The 25,306-nt window shown below is 58.3% G+C and overlaps 3 protein-coding genes across 3 annotated transcripts; all 3 read left to right on the forward strand.

Annotated features, from left to right (window-relative positions):
• Window positions 1–7,427: 7,427 nt before the first annotated feature.
• Window positions 7,428–8,105, forward strand: LOC126006315 (histone H1.0). Its single transcript, XM_049771707.1, has one exon. The coding sequence runs from the start codon at window positions 7,494–7,496 to the stop codon at window positions 8,103–8,105; it is 612 nt and encodes a 203-aa protein (XP_049627664.1). The 5' UTR covers window positions 7,428–7,493.
• A 1,795-nt stretch (window positions 8,106–9,900) lies between these two features.
• Window positions 9,901–15,990, forward strand: GCAT (glycine C-acetyltransferase). The gene is made up of 9 exons (XM_049771633.1): window positions 9,901–10,123; window positions 11,034–11,164; window positions 12,892–12,993; window positions 13,349–13,495; window positions 13,869–14,023; window positions 14,138–14,220; window positions 14,392–14,563; window positions 14,787–14,908; window positions 15,746–15,990. Exons 1-9 carry the CDS (start codon window positions 9,916–9,918, stop codon window positions 15,895–15,897), a joined length of 1,272 nt encoding a protein of 423 aa, XP_049627590.1. The 5' UTR covers window positions 9,901–9,915; the 3' UTR covers window positions 15,898–15,990.
• Window positions 15,991–21,993: 6,003 nt separating this feature from the next.
• On the forward strand, window positions 21,994–24,812 carry GALR3 (galanin receptor 3). The gene is made up of 2 exons (XM_049772469.1): window positions 21,994–22,982; window positions 24,152–24,812. The coding sequence occupies exons 1-2, from the start codon at window positions 22,621–22,623 to the stop codon at window positions 24,810–24,812; spliced, it is 1,023 nt and encodes a 340-aa protein (XP_049628426.1). The 5' UTR covers window positions 21,994–22,620.
• The last annotated feature ends 494 nt before the right edge of the window (window positions 24,813–25,306 follow it).

Raw genomic sequence — 25,306 nt, forward strand, 5'->3', positions numbered from 1 at the left:
TCAACATTTCTGGATTTGAATCCCAAAGCCCTTGTCCTTCAGTCACCAAGCAAAGACCTCTTCCTGGGAGGGAATCACATAGTGTTGGGGGGCAGCTGGCTGAGGGCAATGACCTTTGTGGTTTGTTGTCTTTTTCCAGAAGCTCTAGTTTTGAGGTTTGTTCTTCTTTCGTGCCCTAGGACTCTCAGTTCCCATCTTTCTCCCAAGTGTCCCTCCTCATCGCTAGGGCGTTTGCCTTGCACGCAACTGACCTGGGACAGACCGGACCAGAGTTTGATTCCCAGCATCTCATACGGTCCTCCAAGTCTGCCAGGAGGGATTTCTGAGTGCAGAGCCAGGAGTAACCCCTGAGCACCATGGGGTGTGGCCCAAAACCCCTTCCCCCAAAACAAACAAACAAACAAACAAACAGCTAGGAAGGGCTCATCTGCACAGGCCAAAAAACCCCAACACGTGTGGGCATGTCCAGGAAAGAGAGTTCCAGAGCTGGGGGATGTTCACTTAGCCAAGATGGGGAGAACTGCTGAGACTCCAGCCCAGCTGCTGTCTTGATCAGTGAATGCCAAGGCCCTGGAGCCCAGAGTCAGGGTACAGCTTTCTCCATTTCTACAGTGTAGAGTGACGGGTTGAGTAAAAGAGTGACTGGGGGATCCAGAGTAGGCCCAAATGGGGGTTACCTGGGACACGCATCTCCTAGAGAAAAATACAAAAAGTGTGAACTGGAGGTGTGGGGAAGATCAGAAGTGGGTTGGGGTGGCCTTTCCAAGCTAATCCCGTCCCCTCACCATGCCTCTCCTTTTCCAATATACTTGGTTTTGAACACTTCTTTTTTTTGGGGGGTAGGGTGGGGGAAGGTCCTATACCTGGTGATGGCCAGTGATTATTCTTTGCTCTTGCTCTCAGGAATCACTCCTGGTGGTGAGGGTTGGAGACCACATGGGGTGCCGGGGATCAAACCTAGATTGGCTGCACTCAAGGCACTAGTCCCCACTGTGCTAGTGCATCTATTCAGCCCCAGTTGGTTTGTGGTTTGTTGTTTTTTGTTTTGGGGCCACCCCTCAGATACTCAGGTTTTTTTTTTAATTTTTTTTCCTGTTTTTTGTTTTGTTTTGTTTTGTTTTGTTTTTCAGAGCCACACTGAACAATGCTCAGGGGTCCCTCTTGGCTCTGCACTCAAGAATCACTTCTGGGGACCGGAGTGATAGCACAGTGTTAGGGCGTTTGCCTTGCACGAGGCCAACCCCGGACAGACCCCGTCGTGATTCCCAGCATATGGTTCCCCCAAACCTGCCAGGACCAATTTCTGAGTACAAGAGCCAGGAGTCACCCCTGAGCTCAGCAGGGTGTGGCCCAAAAATAAAAAAAATAATAAAATAAAATAAAATCTTACCATCCCAATCCCATGTCTCAGAGAGGAATAAAGGGCATCCCAGGCACACCAGACCCAGTTACTGACCTCGGGGTCTGCATGCCTGTCCTCGGGGGCCCTGTGACCATTTCTGGAACTATTTCCTGCACCCACGCCTTTATCTGGAAGCTCAGTGTCTCCCTCTTGAGGCCTTTCCAGAATTCTCCATGAATTGGATTATTTACTCCTTTTATGGACCTCCACAATGTCCTTTTATTTTTTGGTTTTAGAGCCACACCCTGTGGGTCTCAGGGTTACTCCTGGCTCTGCACTCAGAAATTACTGCTGGCAAGGGCCGGATAGATAACACGAAGGTAAGGCATTTGCCTTGCATGCAGAAGGTCGGTGGTTTGAATCCCGGCATCCCATATGGTCCCTGAGCCTGCCAGGAGAGATTTCTGAGCATATAGCCAGGAGGAACCCCTGAGCGCTGTCGAGTTTGACACCCCCACACACAAAAAAAAATGGAGAAGAAGAAATTACCCCTGGCAGGCTTGGGGGACCATAAGGGATGCTGGGAATTGAACCTGGGTCTGATGAGTGCAAGGCAAACACCCTCCGCAATGTGCTATCTCTGTGGCCCCAAGGTCTTTCTTCCCGTTTGCTTATTTGTGGGCAATGCTCAGGACTTACTCCTGACTGTGTGCTCAGGAATCACTCCTGACAGGGCTCTATAGGGTTCGGGGGAGCGAACCCAGCCTCCCTCCAGCGGCTTTTTCCTCTCCCTGTCAGTCCCCAGCCCACTGCTTTGTCCCTTTTTGTTTGTGCTTGGTGTTCTTTCTTACCCATCTCTCCCTGGAACTCCCAGCTCCCTGCCTGCCACTCCTTGAATCCAGATTTTTCTTTTACCTGCCTGTTCTGGATCCACTGTTGACACATCTGGGATCAAGCCTGACCATGGGGCTGAATCACTCCTAATGTGCTTGGGGGACCATATAGAATACCAGGGATTCAACCGGGTCGTCCACTTTTTATTTTCTGGGGGCCACGCCCAGTGATGCTCAGGGCTTACTGGCTCGGTTGTCAGGAATCACTGCTGGGAGCATTCTGGGGCTCTTGTGTGGTGCTGGGATCGAACCAAGGGTGTCCGTGCCCATGGCAAGCACCTTGACCTCTGTACTCTCTCTCTGGGATTAAACTGCTTCCATTAAACTAATTGACAATTCTGCCACAGGACATTTGTTCTGGCTGCATTTCTGGCATCCCCCTGTCTCTCCTCCTTCAAACTCTGTCTCAAATTCGGCTTCTGTTGTGGTGGTTGTTTGTTCGTTTGGGGGCCACAATAGGTGATGCTTAAGGGTTGTATGCTGTTTCTATACTCAGGGATCACTCCTGGTGATGCTCAGGGGACCTTCGAGGATGCTGGGAATCAAACCTGGCTGGGTACTTACTTGCAATGGCATTTTCTCTGTGGACACCAGCATTGCTCAGGGGTTAACCTTGACTCTGCACTCAGAAATCGCTCCTGGCAGATTCAGGAGACCATATAGGATGCTGGGGACTGAATCTGGGTTGGCCTCACATAAGGTCAATGCCGTCCCTGCTGTGCTATCACTCAGCCCCAGCATTTCATTCCTTTGTTCTCTCTCTCTCTCTCTCTCTCTCTCTCTCTCTCTCTCTCTCTCTCTCTCTCTCTCTCTCTCTCTCTCTCTCTCTCTCCCTTCCTCCCTCCCTCCCTCCCTCTTTCTGCCTGTCTCAGTCTCTCTGTCTCTCTTGTTTGTCTCTGTCTCTTTCTCTCTCTCTTACATCAAGGGCAGCCTTCAGCCAGATTGCTCCAGGGCTCCTAAAACTTGTCACCCATCTCCAAGCCGATCCACACTGGACAAATATTAAGTCACTAAGTTAAAAATATGGGGGGCCGGAGAGATAGCACAGCGGTAAGGCATTTGCCTTAAACGCAGAAGGACAGTGGTGCAAGATATCTTCGCCGTTATCTTGGCTGGGTATTTGTGAATCCAAGAACAGTCCCCAGAATGAGAAATTACTTCCCATCCCCTTGTCCCCTTTCGGGGGAAGGCCTTGGTAATATTTATCCGCAGCAAGTAATAATCCACACAGACAAGAACGATAGGGTTTAAAAGATCGGGCAAGGAGAGCCAGAGAATCCTCCTGCAGCCAGCAGCTTTTCACAGAAGGACCCCTCACTCCTGTCCCTCAAGCTATTTATTGCCAACTCCACAGCGCCCCACCTGGAAGGGTTAGGTGGGGCAAAAGTCACAGAACAATCCTAAGGAAACACTTTTAAATACAATTCCAAGAATCATCTTATGGAAACTTTTTCATATGCTACACAGTGGTTCAAATCCCGGCATCCCATATGGTCCCCTGAGCCTGCCAGGAGCATAGAGCCAGGAGGAACCCCTGAGCACTGCCGGGTGTGACCCCCCCAAAAAAATGGGGGCCGGGCTGGAGAGATAGCATGGAGGTAATGCGTTTGCCTTGCATGCAGAAGGACGATAGTTCGAATCCCAGCATTCCATATGGTCCCCGAGCTTGCCAGGAGCGATTTCTGAGCATAGAGCCAGGAGGAGCCCCTGAGCGCTGCCGGGTGCGACCCAAAAACTAAAAAAAAATAAAAATAAAAATAAAAAAATACGGGGACCAGAGCATTAGCACGGGGTGAAGGGGAGGAGGGCATTTGCCTTACATGAGGCTGATCTGAGTTCCATCCTGGGCATCCCATATGGCCACCTGAGCCTGCCAGGAGCGATTTCTGAGCGCAGAGCCTGGAGTAACCCCTGAGGGCCACCCAGTGTGGCCCCCAAACCAAAAAATACATATATTTACCAAACCATATTTATATATAGTGTCCATGGTCTTCAGGGATTTTTCATAGACAATTTCATGTCACAGCAGACCCTAAAAAGAAAAATACACCTTAGGGAAGACTGGGGGAGTTCCAGTCCATCACCCTAGCCTGGGGTGGGCGATGTGGTCCATATCTGGTCTGTGCAGAGCGCTCTGGGCCCCGGGGTGGTGGGCTCCGGTGGGGCTGGAGCCCGGACTACATTTCCCAGGAGGAGTTGCCCGCGGCTGCGAGTCCGGGATTTTAAAGGGCTCGCCTTAAAGGAGGCGCGGACCCCGCGGTCCCGAAACCCAAAACAGGGGTCCCGAAACAGGGGTTCGGTCTCCATGAGCCCCCAGTTCCTGCAGTGTGGCCTGGATGAGGCAAAGCCGATCTGAGGGGGCGTCTTTCCTTCCCCCTTTCCTCTCAGCCCCGGACACTGCGCCCAACTCTTGGGGTCTCCTTTCCCGGCTTCTCCCATTACTCTCCAAAACCCCCCTGGATTTGAATACCCCTCTCACCCTCCTTCTCCCAGCTGCGGTTCCCCCAAAATAATTTACTGAGTCTCGGGGTGGGCGGGGACACGAGCTATGAGCGCCTTCAGGAGAAGTGGAGGTTTGGGGGTGCCGGGAACTTAAGGCTCACGATGCAAACCCCTTCCCCATCAGTCCTGCAGAGTCCCCAGGCCATGGCTACAAAATGGGGGTGATGCTGCGGGAAGGTGCGGGACGGAGCATTGTGCTGTCTGTCTCCCCAAGATGAAATCTCCAAGGACCCCAAAATGGGAAGCAAGCACTTTGCCAGGGAAACAACCCCACCTCCAGGGTCATTGCAGTCCCCCCAGTCCTTATTTTTGAGAACCCGGACCCCCGGGGTCAGGTGGGGGCGACCTAGCACGTCTCAGGGCGCTGAGGTTAAATAGAGGGGTGGGCTTTTGGCTACCTGATCCCCCCAGAAACCAGCCCAGGCCAACCCACCCACCGGCTCCCCGGTTTCCAAATCAGGGCAAACGCCATCACTCAAATAAGTACCTTGACCTTTTGCACTAACCTGGCCCTTCACCATGTCCCCTCCCAGCCTGTATCACCCAGATAAGGAGGTGGGGTGGGGTGGGGGAGGAGTTATTTTCCCCCTGTTCTGTCCTTCCCTTCCCAATCAATTGAATGGACCCATCCCCTCGTGGTGGTCCCAGACCACCCAAGTCCAGTGAGGCTCTCCCAACAATCTGGACCCCCCCACACTCACACCCCATCCTGACCTCCCACATGTCTCCTCCTTCCCTTCCCAACTGGCCAAGGTCTTTGGACCCCCTCCAACCCCCCCCCCAAAGTCCCGGGCATTGTTTAAGGGTCTGCTTTAGGCCAGAGAAAAGGGAATTTGGGGGGGGGGGGTGCAAGGAAAAGCTTCTCAGAGTTTCCATCAGGGCCGCTCACTACCCCCCACTGCATGTGAGCAGGTCAGCTGCAGAGATGGGGTGCGAGGACCTGTAGGGGTCTCTTGGGCAATTCCTGGGCCCCTCAGGCCTCTAGGAGCCCCCCCAAATTCTGGGCAGGCGCTTGCAGGGTCCTGCCTCCATCGCTGTACCTGCCAGGCAGCGGGGAAGATTGTACACTTTCAACAAAGACACCCCGCCTCCTCCCAGCAAAATGGCGGTGGTCCCGGCCACTGGCCCCCCAATAGTTTCCCCAAACATCAGCCAGCACCCCAGGAACGCCAACACCCCTATTCTCCCGCATTGCCCCAGAACCCCACTTCCCCAAGTGCAGGGAGCATTCAAGCTCAAGCACTTCTCCCAGGGCAGAGCCTTGGAGGGGCTTGTAGGTGTGTGTGTGTGGGGGGGGGTCCTGCTGGCCAGCCCATCCCCCCCATTACTTCCAGGAGCCCTTGAGAGAGTCTGGACCCCCGAGTGGAGGCCTCGAGATGCCTCTGTGACAGCCCCAAACTTGCACAAGGCTGAGACAGCCAGATAATGAGATTCCTAGTTAGGATCTGTGAGAGATGGAGGGGTCTCTGCAGAGACTCGGGAGACCCCCCCTCTCGATGCCCCGGGGACTCGGGGACTTTTTTGGGGTGCAGCCACCTTAGAGAAGCTGGGGGTCAGAGTCCTGGGGGGCGCCCCAAAGAGGGGAGAAGAGGAGTGGGCGAGGAGGGAGGGGGCAGGGGCCAAGTTTGTGCAACTCTGGGCGGGAAAGTTGGGCCTGGGGCGCCCCGGGGGCGCAGAGGGGGGCTGGGGGCGCAGGGGTGCGGGTGGCGGGGGGACCCCCGAGAGGGACCCAGACCCCGGGGGAGCGACCCTTCCCCCCTGGCCCGCCTCGGCCGGGCTGGGAGCCGCCCGAGTCGGGACCGGCGTGTGTTAGTTGAGGCCGCTTTCGGGGGGCTCCGGGGGGTCGGGGAGCCCCGCAGCGGGTCGGGAGCGGGTGCCCCGGGGAGCCCCAAGGGGGAGCTTCATCGCGCGGGGTCTCGCGCCTCGGGGCTCCCCGGCGTCTCCGAGCCAGCCCCCCGCAAAGGGGAAATGTGCCGGCGGCCCCGAGGGGTGCGGCCGAGTTTGGGGCGCGTGGCGGGCGCCGGGGGCGCCGTGGGGGGCAGCGGCGGGGCCGAAGGGGGAGCCCCGGGAGCCGGCTAGCGAGCCCCGGAGGCGGCGGGCGGCGGGGCGCGCCGGGCGGGCGGGAAAAGGGCCGTTTGCTCGGCGCAAGAAACACAGATGGCGGCGGCGCGGCGCCATTCCGGGCCGGGAGACGCCAGCCAGCCGGCCTGTCCTCACCGCGGTCCGCCCGCCGCCGATAAATACCCGGATGCGGCCGCCCGAGCGCCACTCGCCGCCGAGACGGGGACGAGGACGGAGCTGGCGAGCGAGCTCCGGGAGCAAGGAAAGAAGGAAGGAAGGAAGGAAGGAAGGAAGGAAGGAAGGAAGGAAGGAAGCGCCGCTGAGGGCGCGAGCGAGCGTCAGAGGAAAAAGCCAGCGAAGGAGCGATCTCCTGAGGAGGAAGGCAGCAAGCGGGGATCTTCTGAGGAGAAAGCCTCCAGGCAGGCAATCGCCCGAGGAGAGAGCGATCTTCTGCGAGGAAATCCAGCCAGGCGTCGGTCGCCTGAGGCGAAAGCCACCAAGGGGGCGGTCACGCCTGAGGAGCAAGCCTGCGAGCGACCCTCCGACCTGAGGCCGTGCGCTGCTCCGAGTCAGGGCCCCCCCCCCTCACTTCCCGCCGCGCCCCCTTCTCCCGGCCTGAGTGGGGCCCAGCAGGCGCGACCCTCAGAGCTCTTTTCTCACACCCACACAGTCTCCCACACACAAGTCGGCCCACCATGACGGAGAACTCGTCGTCCGGCCCCGCGGCCAAGCCCAAGCGGGCCAAGGCGGGGGCGGCGGGCAAGAAGCCGCACGAGCACCCCAAGTACTCGGACATGATCGTGGCGGCGCTGCGCGCGGACCCGCAGCGCGCCGGCTCGTCGCGCCAGTCCATCCAGAAGTACGTGAAGGCGCACTACGCCGTGGGCGACAACGCCGACGCGCAGACCAAGCTGGCCCTGCGGCGCCTCGTGGCGGCCGGCGTGCTCAAGCAGACGCGCGGCGTGGGCGCCTCGGGCTCCTTCCGCCTGGCCCGCGCCGACGAGCCCCGGCGCCCCGGCGCGGCCGTCAAGAAGGCCAAGGCGCCCAAGAGGGCGGCCGGCAAGGCGGCGAAGGCCAAGCGGGCGGCGCCCAGTACCCCCGGCAAGAAGCCCAAGGCGGCGGCGGCGGCGGCCTCGCCCACCAAGAAGGCCAAGCGGAAGCCCAAGCCGCCCGCCGCCAAGCCCCGCAAGGCGCAGAAGCCCAAGGCGGTCCGGGCCAAGCCCGTGCGCGCCGCCAAGCCCAAGAAGGCCCGGCCCGCCAAGCCCAAGCCCAAGGCCGGCGCCAGGAAGGTCGCCCGGAAGAAGTGACGCCCCCCGACCCGACTCCCCGGGCCGGCCCGCCGCCTCCTGCTGTCCGTCCATGCTCGGCCTCTTTCCGTCTCGGACTCTCTTGCGCCCCGGTCCCACCTGTCTGACCCCTTGTTTCCTGGGCTTTGGGACTGCATCGGAGCGATTCTGCTGACCCCCCACCCCGGGGTCCCCCTCCCGTGCCCGCGCCAAAGCCCGGCGACAAGTGACAGCCATCCCCTCCCCAGGCCGGCCCCCTGCCCGGCTGTCTCCCACTCCCGCAAGTGCTTTGCCTCCTTTCTTCTGTCTCTTGTCACCCCCAACCCATCTGTCCGCCCCCCTTGCTTCTTGGACTTTGTCAGACTCTGGATCGGAGCGATCCCGCTTAACCTCGCGGAGCCTGAACCTCCGTGCCAGTGTATTCATGAAGGACTACTACTGGGGTTCATTTGGATTCAGCCGACTTGGGCGACTTGGGGCGGGGCGCGGCTGGAGGTGCGGAGCCGCGGGGCCACTTAGGTTTCTTGTTTTTCAGCGGGGTAGAGGTGCGGTGTGCGCAGGGAAAGGTAAAAAAACAAGGGGGGAGAAGAGAAAGGGCGAGGCAGCGAGCGGGCCCTGGGAGGGGAGACGGGTCGAGGGGAGGAGGCGGCACCCCGGGTGCCAGTTTACTGGGCCTCGGCCGGTGGGAGGAAGGTGGAAAAACCCCACTCCGGCGGGCGGCCCCAGCTGGCCAAGGGGGGGCCTCGCGGGCTGGCGGTGTCCATACGGATGCCGCCTCCAGCCTAGTCCGGGCGCCCTTTGTCCCGAGCGAGCCGAGGGCCGCTGGTTTGGGAAGCGGACGCGAGTCTGGGGTCTCTGACTCCGGCAAGTGCAGTCTCCCACCCCAGTCACGGGCGCGGAAACTTCGGGAAGAGCGGGGAGTCGGCGAAGTGCCTCGATGCGCCCCGAAACGTGGGCTGTGTCCTGGGACAGTTTGTTGTGTCCGCTTCCCCCCTGGCGTTCTCCTTCCCGCTCGGGTTTTGGCTCCTCCGGGACTCCGGTGGCTTGCTTTGGGCGACCTGCTGAGACTCCAGCCCGGCACCGGCTGCGAACGCGAACCCTGGCCCGCCGCCGAGTCGCTCTGCCGAGCTGGACGCGTGTGCATCTGTGCGTGGTGTGTAAATAGATCGTAGCTCGGGCGAGTCCGTCCGCGATCTGTTCGGGAGCTGCAGAAAAAACACTTTACAGTCTTTTATTTCTAATAAACTAGCGAGACTCGCTTAGGTGCGCGCCCCCCCTTCAGCCTCTTTTTTATTTTGGAAACCAGTGTTATTCGTGTCGGAAAGAATCTGCTGTCATTGTACACTTTAAAATAAAACCGAGAAAGAAAATCCCGAGCCGCGGCGCGTGTGTTTTTCCTCCCAGGGAAGAGAAGGCGGAGGGGCGGGGCGGGGGTCCCAAAGGGCCCCGGAAAACCTCGGCCAGCAAACTCGGGGGAAGGGCGAGCGCTGCAGAGCCGGCAGACACGCTCGGAGGTCCCTCGGCCTTTCGGGTGCGCGGAGAAGTGGGAAGGGGTCTGGCGGGCGGCGCCCTCCGCCCCCGGCCCCGGCCCCAGCCCCAGCCCCAACCCTGCCTCCCAGGCCATTCGGAGCTTCGGATCCCAATTCTCTACCGACCGCGCCGGCCACGCCCCCGCTCCCTACCACGCCCCCGAGCCGAGTCCGCCGCCTCCGATTGGCCGGCGCGGCCCGGCCCCCGCACGTGACGGTCCGGGCGTGGCGGGGCCCGGGGAGGGGCGTGGCCTCCCTGGGGTCCGGACTGGCAGGCGCGTGGCGGGCGGCGAGTCGGAGCGATGCTTGCGGGTCGCGGCTGCCGGGCCGCCGTGGCCCTCGCCCTGGCCCGGGCATCCCCGGGGCGACGTGCGCAGTCGGCGCTGGCGCAGCTGCGCGGCATCCTGGAGGAGCAGCTGGAGGGCATCCGCGGGGCCGGCACCTGGAAGAGCGAGCGGGTCATCACGTCGCCGCAGGGGCCCAGCATCCACGTGGAGGGCGTCCCGGGAGGTAACTTTCGAGGCGCGCGCCTTCCGGCCACGCGGCCACCCCGGCCCCTTCCTGGCCCGGCCGCCTTGCCTCGGCTCTGCAGACTTCGAGCCCGCCTGCTCCATCTTGAAATTAATTCTTAACCCGGTTAGACCCGTTTTCACGGATGAGCACGATTGGCCTGGAGCTCTTTGGGCCTCGGGGGCTGCACCCCACCGGGACGGGGGGACGTGGGAGCCGCCCCAGACGGCTCGAGTTTGCTCAGGCCCCTCCACGGGCAAATGTCGCAGTTAGGGAGGGACCCATCCCACTTCCAGAGGCCGAAAAGTGAAGTGAAGCCCCCCCCCCCGACCGCAGTGGGGTGCCAGGCTGTGGTCACGGAGCCTTGGGAGATGGCCAAATGGTCAGGGACCCGGGAGGTCTAGGGCCCAAGTCGGGGGGTGGGGGAAGGCTGTTCCCCAAAGGCCAGCACTGCCCGCCCCTTGGCCGTGCCAACCAGGTGGTTACACAGAGGCCCACACCCTGCTTTCTGTCTGGAAAGGGAGCTTGGCACCCGCATAAGGTGCCCTGGGAAGCCGGCATCTGGAAGCAGATGGGGAATCTGACACTCTAGGGCCCCTCCTGCCACCGTGCTCTCTTTGGGCTGGCTGCGGGGAAGGAAGCAGAAGAAACGGTACAACTTGCAGCCAAATTGCAGGAATGCTCTTCCACCAGTTAAAGTTTGTCTTTCATCAGGGAGCCTTCACTTTTCCAGCTCCTCCGACTCTTTGATTCTAGGGAATCAGCTGCCCTCACAACCCAGCATCAGAACTAACTGGGGATCTGTCTCCTCCTGGAAGAGTCCAGGTTCTGGCCTCCCCCCACCCTTGGACCCTCCCTTTCCTGGGCTCTCCCCCTTGGAGCCGACTCCTGTGAACTCCCTTCTTCCCAGGGATCCTTAACTTCTGTGCCAACAACTATCTGGGCCTCAGCAGCCACCCCGAGGTGATCCAGGCCGGGCTGCGTGCCCTGGAGGAGTTCGGAGCTGGCCTGAGCTCTGTCCGCTTCATCTGCGGGACCCAGGTACACGGACCGGACCATATGGGATGGCGGGGATCAAACCTGTGTCTGTCGGGAGCAAGGCGAATGCCCTCCCTGCTGTGCCATCTCCTGCTCCTTAAATGCACTTTTACAAGCTTCTATGACAAAATTAAGCTAGAAATCCACAGGAAATGTACACGCACTTACTCATGTTTCCTGTACTGGCTCAAAATCATTCCCCACTAGGGTCACCTGAGACCTCTCCCCCATCTCCCCCAATCCTTAAGCTTTTATCCTTTTCCCTGCAGTTTCAAGGAGGATAGTGTCCTGGGTCACTCTTGATCACAAAGTCAGAAATAGCCTTGAGCACTGCGGGGTGGGGCTCAAACACCCAACCCACCACAAATACTTTCTTGTTTTGGGCTACACCCGCCTGGCTCTAGGCTCAGAGGAGACCCAGTGGGGTGCTGAAATCAAACCAGGCCAGTGCCCTACCCACTGTACTATCTCTCTGACCTCCACCATACAAAATGGTCCAGGGACTTGACCCAAGAGTTTTGGCTCCCAGAGCCAGAGAGAGATTAGAGGCACTTGCTTTGCTCTCTGTAGATTTGAGCCTCAGCTTTCCATATGGACACCCACGCATTGTCAGGAGTTCCTCCTGAGTGTTCCTAGATGTGGCCCCTCGTTCCAAAAAAGTTTGTGCTCCAGTTATATTTTTGGTGCTACACCCTTGCAGTGCTTGGAGACAACTCCTGACTCAGTGCTCAAAATCCCTCCTAGCAATGCTCTGGGAACTTTATGTGACACTGTGGATCAAACCTTTGGGGCCATACCTGGTGACAGTCAGGTTACTCCTGACTCTGCACTCAGAAGTTACTTCTGGTGGGGGCTCCAGGCACCATAGGAGATGTTGAGGATTGAACCTGGATCGATTGGTTCAAGGCAAACACCCTACCGGCTATCACTCTGGCTCCATTGACCTTCTGTTTTATCTCTCTAGTCTTATCTGTCTAAAAGCAGGAATGCTGGGACCAGAGTGATAGCACAGTGGTAGGGTGCTTGCTGTGCATGCTGCCAACTGGGGTTCAATCACTGGCATCCCGTATGGTCTCCTGAGCCTGCTGGAAGTGATTTCTGAGCAGAGAGCTAGAGTAACTAGCCCCTGAATGACACCAGGTGTGGCCTAAATAAACAAACAAAAGCTGGAATGTAGAGCTAAAGTAATAGTACAGCTGGAAGGGCATTGGCCTTGCATGTGACCAACCTGGGTTCGATCCCTAGCATCCCATATGGTTCCCTGAGCACTACCAGGTGTGGTTCCTGAGTGCAGATCCCTGAACGTCTCTGGGTATGGCCCCAAAAAGCAAAAACAATAGAAGATGAAAATTGGGCTGGACGGGTAGTACCTGGAAATACCTGCTTAGAATGCTTACCTGTGTAGTCTCCAGCCTGCCACAATCCAAAATGCACAAATACCAAATAAAAGGTATGGCTCCATTGAGTACATGGATGATACCCACCCCCCCATTCACCCAGTCATCACAGCCACATCTGTGCAGAGGGCTGCATGGTGAGAGAGAGGAGGTAAGGCATTTACTCTGCACATGTCTAGGCCCTGCACCATAAGATCCACTGAGCACGGAATCAGGACTCACCCCTAGGTAAAGGAAGAAAAAATAAACTCAAACTGGAGAGACAGGCTGCAGGTGCCAAAGCCTCTGTGGCCAAGGTGGGCCAGGCCTGACGAGCCCTCTGCCCACTTTCAGAGCATCCACAAAGACCTAGAGAAGAAGATCGCCCGCTTCCACCAGCGGGAGGATGCCATCCTCTACCCCAGCTGCTTCGATGCCAACGCTGGCCTCTTTGAGGTATGTGCAGATGTGGGTGGGTACAAGTGGGGGATCCTGCCAGGCTGGAGAGGGAGCAAGCAGAGAACCTGGCAGTGCTAATGTTCAAGGTGCCAGTCCAGCTCAGGTTGGCTAGCAGAGAAGCCTCCAGCAGCTGGCAGAAGGCGGGCAGGGGCCAGGCACTCACCAAGCAGGTGGTCCCTTAGTCCTGGGCTCTGAAAACCCCATAAACTAGCATGCTCTTTCCCTCCCTGACCGAGGCACCCCCTGGCTGGCATTGGGCATGGCATGACATGTTGGTTTTGGACCAGTCCGAGAAGGGGGTATCTTTGGCTGGCGGTCAGCTGTATTCTTCCCTCCTGGCCCCTGGCCCCAGGCCCTGCTAAGCCCAGAGGACGTGGTGCTGTCCGATGAGCTGAACCACGCGTCCATCATCGATGGCATCCGGCTGTGCAAGGCCCACAAGTTCCGCTACCGCCACCTGGACATGGCTGACTTGGAGAGCAAGCTACAGGAGGCCCAGGTGGGACAGGGGGCCCTGGATCCCTTCAGACTCTCCATGGAGGGAGGAGGGGGCTGGAGAGGTGGACTGCTTCCCGCTGGAGCCAGAAAATTGGAATCAGTTGAAGAGAAGGCTCGTGACCGATGCAGCGCTGATTCCCAGGTTCCCGCTGGGCAGTGTCTCTGGTGGGAGGCATCAGGACAGATCTGGTGCTGCCACTGGGGCGAAGTCTGTGGCCCAGAGAACCAAGCAAGGAAGGGGGGAGCCAGGTTCCGGTCCCACGTGTCCACTCTATGCTGAGCACTGGCTCCTAGAGTCCTGGGCAGTGGAAAAGGGAGGGTGTGGCCCCGACCCCACAGTTCGCACCTAGCGCCCCGTCCATGCTTTCCCACAGAAGCACCGTCTGCGCCTGGTGGCCACGGATGGTGCCTTTTCCATGGACGGCGACGTCGCGCCCCTGCAGGAGATCTGCCGCCTGGCCTCCCGCTACAACGCCCTGGTCTTTGTGGATGAGTGCCATGCCACTGGCTTCCTGGGGGCCACAGGACGGTGGGCACACGCAGCCTGAGGCCTGGGGTTGGGTGGGGAACAGGGAAGTCCGTCTCTACGGCCCCCGCCTGGCACAAGCCAATGGTGGGGTAGGAACAAACACTTCCTTGGCAGGGGCACGGATGAGCTGCTGGGTGTGATGGAGCAGGTCACCATCATCAACTCCACGCTGGGCAAGGCCCTGGGCGGGGCTTCAGGTACCTACTGGCTGCTAGGCTACGCCCTTCCACCAAGGCCACGCCCTTTCAGAGGACCCCCCCCACTTCCCTGGTTGCAGAAATCTGGTGGAGGCAGGGGTTGCCTTCCCCCAGATGATCCCCCAAAGGAGGCCTCTGACCACCATCCTCTCCCACCTCTGCCTTCCTCAGGGGGCTACACCACGGGGCCGGCACCTCTGGTGGCTCTGCTGCGGCAGCGCGCCCGGCCGTACCTCTTCTCCAACAGCCTGCCCCCCGCCGTGGTGGGCTGCGCCTCCAAGGCCCTGGACCTCCTCATGGACAGTAACTCTATCGTCCAGTCCATGGCGGCCAAGACCCAGCGGTGCGTCCCGAATCAGGCCCCAGACCTTGTTTGTGCTCCCGGTTCTGTGTTCCAGCCACCCTCATTCCCACCCCTGACCTCCCCCTCTGCCTCTTCCACTTCTGCCCTGCCGTGTTTCTCGGTGTCTGACCCTGCTTTGCCTTCTGTTCTCTCCCCACCCACCCATGCCCCTCGTTGCACTTCTGTCTTGTTATTACCCCCCCATCATACCTGGTGCTTTCAGGTTCCGCAGCAAGATGGAGGCCGCTGGTTTCACCATCTCCGGAGCCAATCACCCCATCTGCCCGGTGATGCTGGGGGATGCTCGGCTGGCTTCCCAGATGGCAGATGACATGCTCAAGAGAGGTGAGGGGCCTGGGAGGGAACTGAGGAAGGGCTGCCCTGGACTAGAACCTCCACCCCCATTTGCTAGTCCCATTCACCCTTCTTTTTTTTTTTTTTTTTTTTGGTTTTTGGGTCACACCTGGCAGTGCTCAGGGGTTATTCCTGGCTCCAGGCTCAGAAATTGCTCCTGGCAGGCACAGGGGACCATATGGGGCGCCGGGATTCGAACCGATGACCTCCTGCATGAAAGGCAAACGCCTTACCTCCATGCTATCTCTCCGGCCCCCCATTCACCCTTCTTAAACCAACTAAGCCTAAGCTTAAAAAGCTATAAATGTGGGGGCTGGCGATAGCACAACACAGAGCATTTGTCTATCACGAGGCCAATCCAGGTTCAATCCCCAGCATCTCATCGGGTTCCCTGAGCACCTCCAGGAGGGTGATTCCTGAGCGCAGAGCCAGAAGTAATCCAAAAACCAGAAGGAAAAAAAAAAACCCTGGGGTCGGAGAGATAGCACAGCGGTAGGTTGGTAGGGCATTTGCCTTGCGCATGCTGGCCTTAGAAGAGACCAAGTTAAAAAAAAGAAAAGAAAAGAAAAGAAACCAAGTTCGGTCCCTGGCATCCCATATAGTCCCCCGAAACTTCCAGGAGAGATTTCTGAGTGCAGAGCCATGAGTAACCCCTGAGCACCGCCAAGAGTGCCCCAGAAACAAACAAACAAAAACACCTCTGAATGAGGCAGGAGTCTGAGATGCCTCAAAGAGCCTTGGAGAACTCAGGGCTGTAGGTCCTGCCCCCCAAGTCCTGCCTGGCCCCAGTGAGCCGAGCTCAAGCCTCTTCTCCTCTGTCCCTCCCAGGCATCTTTGTCATCGGCTTCAGCTATCCTGTGGTCCCCAAGGGCAAAGCCCGAATCCGTGTGCAAATCTCGGCTGTGCACAGCGAGGAGGACATTGACCGCTGTGTAGAGGCCTTTGTGGAGGTGGGGCGGCTGCACGGGGCACTTCCCTGAGCCTTGTGGCCACGCCATGTCCAGGGCTTGCAACAGGCAGGGCTGGGGTCATGCTTTGCTGTACAGATGTGAAGCAAAAGTTTGGAAACTGCATGCCGTCTGCTGGTGCTTCCTTCCCTCCTGCCCAGGACCTGTGGAGTACTTGGGCTGGAGCTGCTGAGGTGTGTACATGCCCAGCTGGCCCAATTCTTGCCTAGCATGGGTGGGTCTATGCCGTAGAGAACGGGAAACACTGGCCCTCAGATCCAGAACTACATTGGTAAAAGGACTTTTCCCAACTGCCCAGATAAAGGGGGAATACCACACAGCCCTGTTGGGGAACAGAGGCCCAAGAGAACTGTGTCACAGGCCAGAAAACTCAACCAATTTAGTGCCTTCTTTGTGGTACAGGCCTGAAACTGAACAGGTGCTGAACTGATGTCCCCCAGTTCCCCAGGAGTGATCCAGAGACCAAAAAAAAAAAAGAATGTGGGTCACAGGCTGGAGAAAGAATTCAGTAGGTCGGATGTTTGTCCCTAGGTAGCAAAGAAATTGCCTTATACCCAACTTACCCAGGTTTTTATTTTTAAACTTGATTGATTGATTGATTGGTTTTGGGCCACACTCAGTGCCACTCTGGGGTCACTCTTGACTCTGCATTCAGAAATTGCTCCTGGCAGGTTTGGGGGACCATAAGGGATGTCGGGAGTCAAACCAGGTCCATCCCAGGTCTGCTGCATGCAAGGCAAACGCCCTACCACTGTGCTGTCTCTCCAGCCCCCTGACCCAGGTTTGATCCGCAGAACCTCGTATGATCCTGAAGCCCTACCAGGAGTGATCCCTGAACACAGCCAGGAATAAGCCCTGAGCAACTCCAGGTGTGGCCCCAAAACAAACACAATCAGAAAGAATGTGGATCACTACTATAGAAACCCACAGACCTGAAACTCTGTTCTCTTTCAATTTGACCCTGACTCTGTGCACAGGTTGCACCCTCCTTTGTGCCTCAGTCTCCCCCATATCAAGAGTGGCCAAAAATATTCCGCTTACCCCTGAGGGTACTTTGTGAGCGCGATGTCATCAGGAGACTTTGCTGCTATATGTGTCAGTGCATGTGCTCACATAGACCTAAGTGGCTGGACCCTTCACATGCCTGTGACATAGGGCCACCATGAGGTCTGTGGCCAGAAACAGTTTAAGAAGCAAGGGAGAGATAGCACAGTGGCGTTTGCCTTGCAAGCAGCCGATCCAGGACCAAAGGTGGTTGGTTCGAATCCCGGTGTCCCATATGGTCCCCTGTGCCTGGCAGGAGCTATTTCTCAGTAGACAGCCTGTAGTGATCCCTGAGCCCCACCGGGTGTGGCCCAAAAACAAAAAACAAAACAAACAAAAAAAAAAGAAGCAGGGCAAGGGGCTGGAGTGGTAGCACAGCGGTAGGGCTTTTGCCTTGCACTCGGCTCACCCAGGACAGACGTGGGTTCAATCCCCAGCACCCCATTATGGTCCCCTGTACCAACCAGGAGCGATTTCTGAACAGTCAGGAGGAACCCCTGAGTGCTGCCGGATGTGCCCCCCCCAAAAAAAAAAAAAAAAAAAAAAACAAGCTGGACTAGGTTCAGATGCATCCTGCGCACTTGCTGGTCTCATAACCAGCCACTGGGGGGATTCAGCGAGCTCAGGTTCCTGGCGCACTCAAGTAGAATGGATCCTGCACCCCCTCCCACACTCTGGCTGTACCAGAGATCCCATGCAGCTTTGTCCTCGTTGGAGATGCTCACCCCCTTTCCCACACTTTGCCTGGTCCTTTGGACCTGGTGGATATGGAGGTTTGCCAGATCTGCCTGGGTAGGGAAGGAAGCCCCTTCTTTATCAGGAGGGACCATGTCACATTGCTTGGTTCTCATTCTGGGCAAACCTGGCCTGGCTCTGCCTGCTTATTCTGGCTAGAATCTTGGAAATCCCAAGATTGTCACCTTGAGGCCCTGGAGGTCAGGATGCTGGGTGCCAGATGCTGGGGAGGCAGCCCAGAGACAGGCTACACGAACCTCTACATGCATCCTGCACCGTGGGCCCGTGGGTGTGTGCACACAGCTGCAATTATACGCCAGTCCTCATGCCAGCCTGCTGCCACGTGGCCAGCAGCTTGACCAGGGTGGTGTGGTCTGGTCTGGTCTGGCCTGATGGTGGCACGGTGCCATCAGGTGATTTTGCTGCTTTAGGTGTTAACACAGACATAGGTGGGCCGGACCCTACACACATATCTATGACATGGGACTACCCTGAGGTAGGTCTGTCTGGCCAGAAACAGCTTAAGAAGCAGGACAAGGGGCCGGAATGGTGGCCCAGCGGTAGGTCCTGCCAGGCCACCACGAGCAGCCCCAGGGCCACCCACCATTGCAGGGCAGACAGCGTGGCACACCCAGCGGGCCCAGGTGGCAGAAGGCAGGAGAGCCCGCAGCTAGTGATGCTGGGACACGGCGCCCCTACTGGCCAGCGCGGGAAGAGGTCGCGGCTCGGCTGGCTGAGCTGGTACCTCGGTGCGATGCCCAGCGCTGACCATTAGGGGGCGAAGGAAGTGCCTCGCAGTCGGGAGCTGGAGCATCAGTCAAAGATCCTGTCTGCCATAGAGCCAGGGCTGGTTGGAGGGACAGAAGAAGGGGGCGCAGGGCCGGAGAGATAGCACAGCGGTAGGGCGTTTGCCTTGCACGCGGCCAACCCAAGACTGAAGGTGGTTCGATTGCCAGTATCCCATCTGCCCCCCTGACCCCATGCCTGCCAAGAGTGATTTCTGAGCACAGAGCCAGGAGTAATCCCTGAGCACTGCCGGGTGTGACCAAAAAAAAAAAATAATGGGGGGGGGGCCTCAACCTTACCCTGCTGGGAACCCGGTTCTCAAGCTGTCCCACCTTGGCATGGACAGATCTCATGGTTTATGGTGCCCAAGGGAAGAGAAGGGGCAGATGGTCAAGAGCTCAGGGGGCAGGATGTAGGGATAGCACAGTGGGGACAGCACTTGCCTTGCATATGGAAGGTGGGTTCGACCTACCAGCACCCTACACGGCCACCTGAGCTAACTACCAGGAATGATACCTGAGCACAGAGTCAGGTGGAAGCCCTGAGTGCTGCTAGGTGTGTCCCCCCAAAAAAGTATATATCTCGGGCAGGAGAAATAGCACAGCAGTAGGGCGTTTGCCTTGCACTCACCCAGCCCAGGGTGGACCTGGGTTCAATTCCCAGCATCCCATATGGTCGGTCCCCTGAGCCTGCCAGGAGCAATTTCTTAGCACAGGGCCAGGAGCACAGCCGGGCATGACCCAAAAATCAAAACAAATATATATATACCGTATTTGCTGGCATATAAAACGACTGGGTGTATAAGACAACCCCCTAATTTTGCAGTTAAAACATAGGTTTAGGCCTATATTCGCTTTATCAGACAGAAGTTCCTGTGCTGCAACTCTATGTACCACAGTGAGCCAATCACAATAAGCAAAGGTTCAAAGGTTCTACTGGAATAGACTTTCTCTCTGACTCTGGCCAATCTGAGCAGGCTTTTGACAGTGTAGATTCCAGTCAAGCACATTGTCTAATTTGCATGCATAAAAGCCTGCTTGGATTAGCTGAGTCAGAGAGGTGGTCCAAGCAGCCTTGCAGTGATCGGTGCAGGATCGAGTTGGAAAATTAGTTTTGTGGCAATATTCAGACAATTTTCGTTTAGTGGCATATTGAAACATTTTTCGGGATATACTCGGCGTATAAGACGATCCTCGATTTTCGGTTGACTTTTTTTTGTTTCAAAAGTCGTCTTATATGCCGGAAAATACGGTGTGTGTACACACACACACACACACACACACACACATCTCAGGGACCTTTGGGGGAATCAGATATGTACTGTGTACAGACTTCTTGGAGTTTTAACACATTTTTTTGTTTTTGTTTTTGGGTCACACCCAGCAGCGCTCAGGGATTACTCCTGGCTCTACGCTCAGAAATTGCTCCTGGCAGGCTCGGGGACCATATGGAATGCCAGGATTCGAACCACCGTCCTTCTGCATGCAAAGCAAACACCTTATCTTCATGCTATCTCTCCGGCCCCAACATATTATTTCCATGGACTATCAAAATTTCCAAAAAATCCCCAAGAAACACACACCCAGAATCTCACCCCCATCCCCCTTTCTGGAGTCTACACTTGAATTCAATTTTGAGAGCTCTGAAATTCAGTCAAAGACAGAGAAGCCAGGGTAGGATCCCTAATTATTTCAGTGGTTGTCCACATCCCAGCTCAAGGGGGCTGCTTTCGAAGGTGACAATGAGGCTCTGGGAGACACATGTGAGCCCCAAAGCTGGTCTCTCAGACTTCTCTGAAATCACTCCTGGCAGGCTGGGAGACATTATGAGATTCTGGGAATAGAACCAGGATCAGCTGCATGCAAGGCAAGCACCCTCCCTGCTGTGTTATCACTCTGGCCCTCCCCCTCTTTTTATTTTTGTTTTTTGGGTCACACCCAGGCGGTGCTCAGGGGTTACTTCTGGGTTTGCACTCAGAAATCACTCTTGGCTCAGGGGACCATATGGGATGCCAGGATTAGAACCACCTGTCCTGGATTGGCTGCATACAAGGCAAATGCCTTACCACTGTGCTATCTCTCCAGCCCCCTTCTCCCCCCCCCTTTTTTTTTTTTGGTTTTTGGGCCACACCCAGCATTGCTCAGGGGTTACTCCTGGCTGTCTGCTCAGAAATAGCTCCTGGCAGGCACGGGGGACCCTATGGGACACCGGGATTCGAACCAACCACCTTTGGTCCTGGATTGGCTGCTTGCAAGGCAAAAGCCGCTGTGCTTTTATTTATCTCTCCGGGCCCCTCTCCCCCCCCCCCTTTTTTTTTTTTGGTTTTTGGGCCACACCCATTTGACGCTCAGGGGTTACTCCTGGCTATACGCTTAGAAATCGCTCCTGGCTTGGGGGGACCATATGGGACGCTGGGGGATCGAACCGAGGTCTGTCCTACACTAGCGCTTGCTAGGCAGACACCTTACCTCTAGCGCCATCTTCCCGGCCCCACCCCCCTTTTTTAACTCATCACCTTCACCCCCACCATCCCTGTCCAGCTCTGATGCTGAATCTAGGTGTCAGCCTAGCTGGCTGAAAGAATTTAGCCATATGACCTGTTCCTATGAGAATTCTCCAAGCCATTCCCAGCTCTGGAGTCTCTGCTGGGAAGGAAGCACCTGACTACATCACCTCCCCCCTCGGTCCATCCTCCTCACCCCAGGCCACAATTCACTTTCCAAGTAGACAGAGGATGGAGCAATAGCACAGGAGTAATAATCCTATTACTATTAAGTACTGCTGAGCACCGCCAGGAGTAATAGTCCTGAGTGCAGAGCCGGGAGTAATCCCTGAGCATTGCCGGGTATGGCCCCCAAGCATCAAAATAAATAGATGAATCATTTTTCCGCTCTATAACTTCCACTATCTCCCACAGCCTTTAGACCACATACAGACAGGGACGAATGCTCTGGGCTCCAGCCAGCCTGAAGCTCTAAAACTAGCTGAGAGAAACCGGTGGGGTCAGGCTCCCGAGTTTGGGAAAAGGAGGACGCTTCTCCTGAGTGAGTGTTCAGCAAAGGGATTTTGTGGTGCTTTGCCAGCTCTGGTGCAGTGGGGGTGTTGGTGGCAGGGGTGGGGTGGGGTGGGGGAGTCTTCACGCAGCAGCAGCACTGGGTTGGGCTGGACTGGACTGGGCAGGGAGGGGTTAACCACACAGCCCATCTTGAGCGAGATCAATGGGTTGGTTACTGGCCGCTGAAAGGCAGAAACCACGCAGAGAGGAGCTGGCCAGAAGAGCTCGTGCCCTGCGGGGGGACAGCGGGGGACTGAGGGGGTGACTGGTGGCTACTCCCAAAGGACTTTCTGAGTCCCGAATGGCAGAGGAGGGGCCTGAAAGGAGCAGAAGGTGAAGGGAGGCTGCCTGGACCTGCCGGGGAGCCCCCTTGCCCAGGGGTAAGGTGGGTGTCCCCCGTAATGAGGTTTGGGGGTGCTATGTGTTGAGTGGGGATGTATGCAGCTAGATCCCCTTTCTGATCCCTTGTCTTTATTTGTCTCAGCACCCAGAGGTGCCAGGCCTAGAGCAGCATCCACAGGTTGTGGCTGGTGAGGGCTGGAAGGTGGGGACAGTTTGAAAATATCGTTGCAGGTCACAGACTCCCAGGTAAGTGCTCCGTGGGGACCCAGGGGTGCTTCAGCCCCAGATGGGCCAGACTGTGGCATCTGTCAGCCTCCCCATCCCCTTTCGAAGCCTTGATGAGCCCTAAGGGGACTCAGGGTACACAGACAACAGGGTGGTCCCAGTTGTGCACGCGGTGACAACCATCACCCCAAAGCCCCCTGGGCTTGGTTTCTTTTATTGAGAAGGGAAAAGATGCAGGGACTAGGGTTCCCCAGCCCCACCTAGCATGTCCCCCTTTCCTTGTTGGAAATGCCCATCCGTTGAGCCGCCCTTTGCATGGCCTGGGTAACTCGACAGGCCTTTGGGAAATGAAGAAACCCACCCCAGAACCAAAACACCATCATGGCAGTATGAGGGGCTAGCCTGGTGGGCTGGTGGGTGTGAGTGGGGGACTTGGCTCCCATCTCCTTGCCCACTTCCTCAATCCTGTGCCCAGCACATGGGGTTTTGCCACTTGATCATTCCAGCTTCCCACCACTCCTCTAGGTGCCCACCTGGCAGGCAGCGCCATGACTGATGCCCAGAACATCTCCCTCGACGGTCCGGGAGGGGCAGGGACGGCGGTGGTGGTACCCGTGGTCTTCGCCCTCATCTTCCTGCTGGGCACCGTGGGCAACGGGCTGGTGCTGGCGGTGCTAATGCAGCCGGGCCTGGGGGCCTGGCAGGAGACAGGCAGCACCACGGACCTGTTCATCCTTAACTTGGCGGTGGCCGACCTGTGTTTCATCCTGTGCTGCGTCCCCTTCCAGGCGGCCATCTACACCCTGGACGCCTGGCTCTTCGGGGCGCTGGTGTGTAAGGCGGTGCACCTGCTCATCTACCTTACCATGTATGCCAGCAGCTTCACCCTGGCCGCGGTGTCTGTGGACAGGTGCGCGGGGCTGTGGGGGTTGGGACTGGATGAAGTGGGGAGGAGGGGACCCAATTCTGATTTCCAGGGGTGCCTGGGGAGGGGGAGGGAAGGAAGGACCGATCTCTGGCTGCTGTTCCCCAACTCCACTTGGGACCACCAGGATGCACGCCTTGGAAAGAAGGGTGCCCCACTCCGCATAGGCGCGCCAGCTTGCGGGCTGCCAAGGCACAGCAGGACTGGCCACCTGGGTGGGGGGGCCCTTCTTACCCGCCAGCTTTCCGGAGGGTACTTGCTTTTTGTTTGTTTTGGTTTTTGGGTCACACCCAGAGGCGCTCAGGGGTTACTCCTGGCTCTACGCCCCGAAATTGCTCCTGGCAGGCTCAGGGGACCATATGAGATGCCAGGATTTGAACCAATGACCTTCTGCATGCAAGGCAAATGCTTTACCTCCATGATATCTCTCTGGCCCCCCGGAGGGCACTTGCAAGCGCTCCCAGGACAGGGTGGTGCACACATCCCCCTGGCAGACTTCCCCGTTCCAGGCGGTTGTGCTGTGGGCACGCCTAAGGGGCTCGCTCTCATGGGTGGTTGGCAAGGCCGGGGTGGGCACTCTGACCCAGCTGCCCCACTCCAGTCCCTACCCACAGGTCCCTGGCATTCCCAGCAGGCCCCCCCCCATCTTACTTGGAGAGGTGGGTGACGCGCACAACCCCTGGCAAGCCTTTTCTCCCATGACAGGAGGTTGTGCATACACCTATGTGTGGGTGGTGGCAGGGCTGAGGCGGGCACTCTAACCTTGCTGCTCCCCACAGGTACCTAGCCATACCAACAGCCCCCCCCCCATCTTGGTTGAAGAGGTGGGGTGACACACATCCCACTGGCAGGCCTTCCCCGTGCCAGGCGGTTGTGCTGTGCGCACACCTAAGGGACTTGCTTGGTGGGTGGGTGGCAGGGCTGGGGCAGGGTCCCCCCCCGCAGGTACCTGGTCGTCCCAGAGGGTCCCCCATCTTGGCGCATATCCCCCTGGCAGGCCTTGCCCCCCATTCCATGCGGTTGTGCACAGCCTAAAGGTGGGAGGTGGCAGGGCCTGCCAGGGCGGGCACTCCATCTCCGTCTGACCCGACCGCCCCTGTCCTCCTCTCCCCTCCTCTCCTCTCCTCTACTCTCCTCCCCGGTGCGCCCCGCAGGTACCTGGCCGTGCGGCACCCGCTGCGCTCGCGCGCCCTGCGCACCCCGCGCCACGCGCGCCTGGCCGTGGGCCTGGTGTGGGCGCTGGCGGCGCTGTGCTCGGCGCCCTACCTGAGCTACTACGGCACGGTGCGCTACGGCGCGCTGGAGCTGTGCGTGCCCGCCTGGGAGGACGCGCCGCGCCGCGCCCTGGACGTGGCCACCTTCGCCGCCGGCTACCTGCTGCCCGTGGCCGTGGTGAGCGTGGCCTACGGCCGCACGCTGCGCTTCCTCTGGGCCGCCGTGGGGCCCGCGGGGCCGGCGATCGGGGCGCGGCGCCGGGCCACGGGGCGCGCGGGCCGCGCGATGCTGGCGGTGGCCGCGCTCTACGCGCTGTGCTGGGGCCCGCACCACGCGCTCATCCTCTGCTTCTGGTTCGGCCGCTTCGCCTTCAGCCCCGCCACCTACGCCTGCCGCCTGGCCTCGCACTGCCTGGCCTACGCCAACTCCTGCCTCAACCCGCTGGTCTACGCGCTCGCCTCGCGCCACTTTCGCGCGCGCCTCCGTCGCCTCTGGCCCGCGTGCGGCCCGCGGGGACACCGCCGCCGCCGCCCTCGCCGCCCCCGCGTCCGCCCCGAGGAGCCCAGCGAGGGCCCTGCCGGCGCTGGGGACGCCGAATGAGCACCCCGGTTGCGCCCCGGTGCTGGCTAGCTAGCTGTCTCGGAATAAATCTTGTGCCCTGCCCTGCCACCCTCTGTCTGGGTGTCCCGTGTCAGTCACTCCTTGTCCCCCAGGGCATGGTGGGGTGGGTCGGCTGAGGAGCAGGGATGGAGTGGGGGGAAAAGAGGGGGTCGGGGCGGAGAGATAGCATGAAGGTAAGGCGCTTGCCTTGCATGCAGAAGGATGGTGGTTCGAATCCCATATGGCATCTCATAGGGTCCCCCGTGCCTGCCAGGAGGAACCCCTGAACATGGCTGGGTGTGACCCAAAAACCAAAAGAAAACGAAAAGAAAAGAGGGGGTCATCATCAGGGGCTGGAGAGGTGGCGCAAGCGATAGGACGTCTGCCTTGCACGCACTGACCTAGGACTGACCGCATGGTTCAATCCCCGGCGTCCCCTATGGTCCCCCCAAGCTAGGAGCGATTTCTGAGCGCATGGCCAGGAGGAACCCCTG

The sequence above is a fragment of the Suncus etruscus genome, chromosome 4 (assembly GCF_024139225.1).
Source record: "Suncus etruscus isolate mSunEtr1 chromosome 4, mSunEtr1.pri.cur, whole genome shotgun sequence".
Taxonomy (NCBI): Eukaryota; Metazoa; Chordata; class Mammalia; order Eulipotyphla; family Soricidae; genus Suncus; species Suncus etruscus.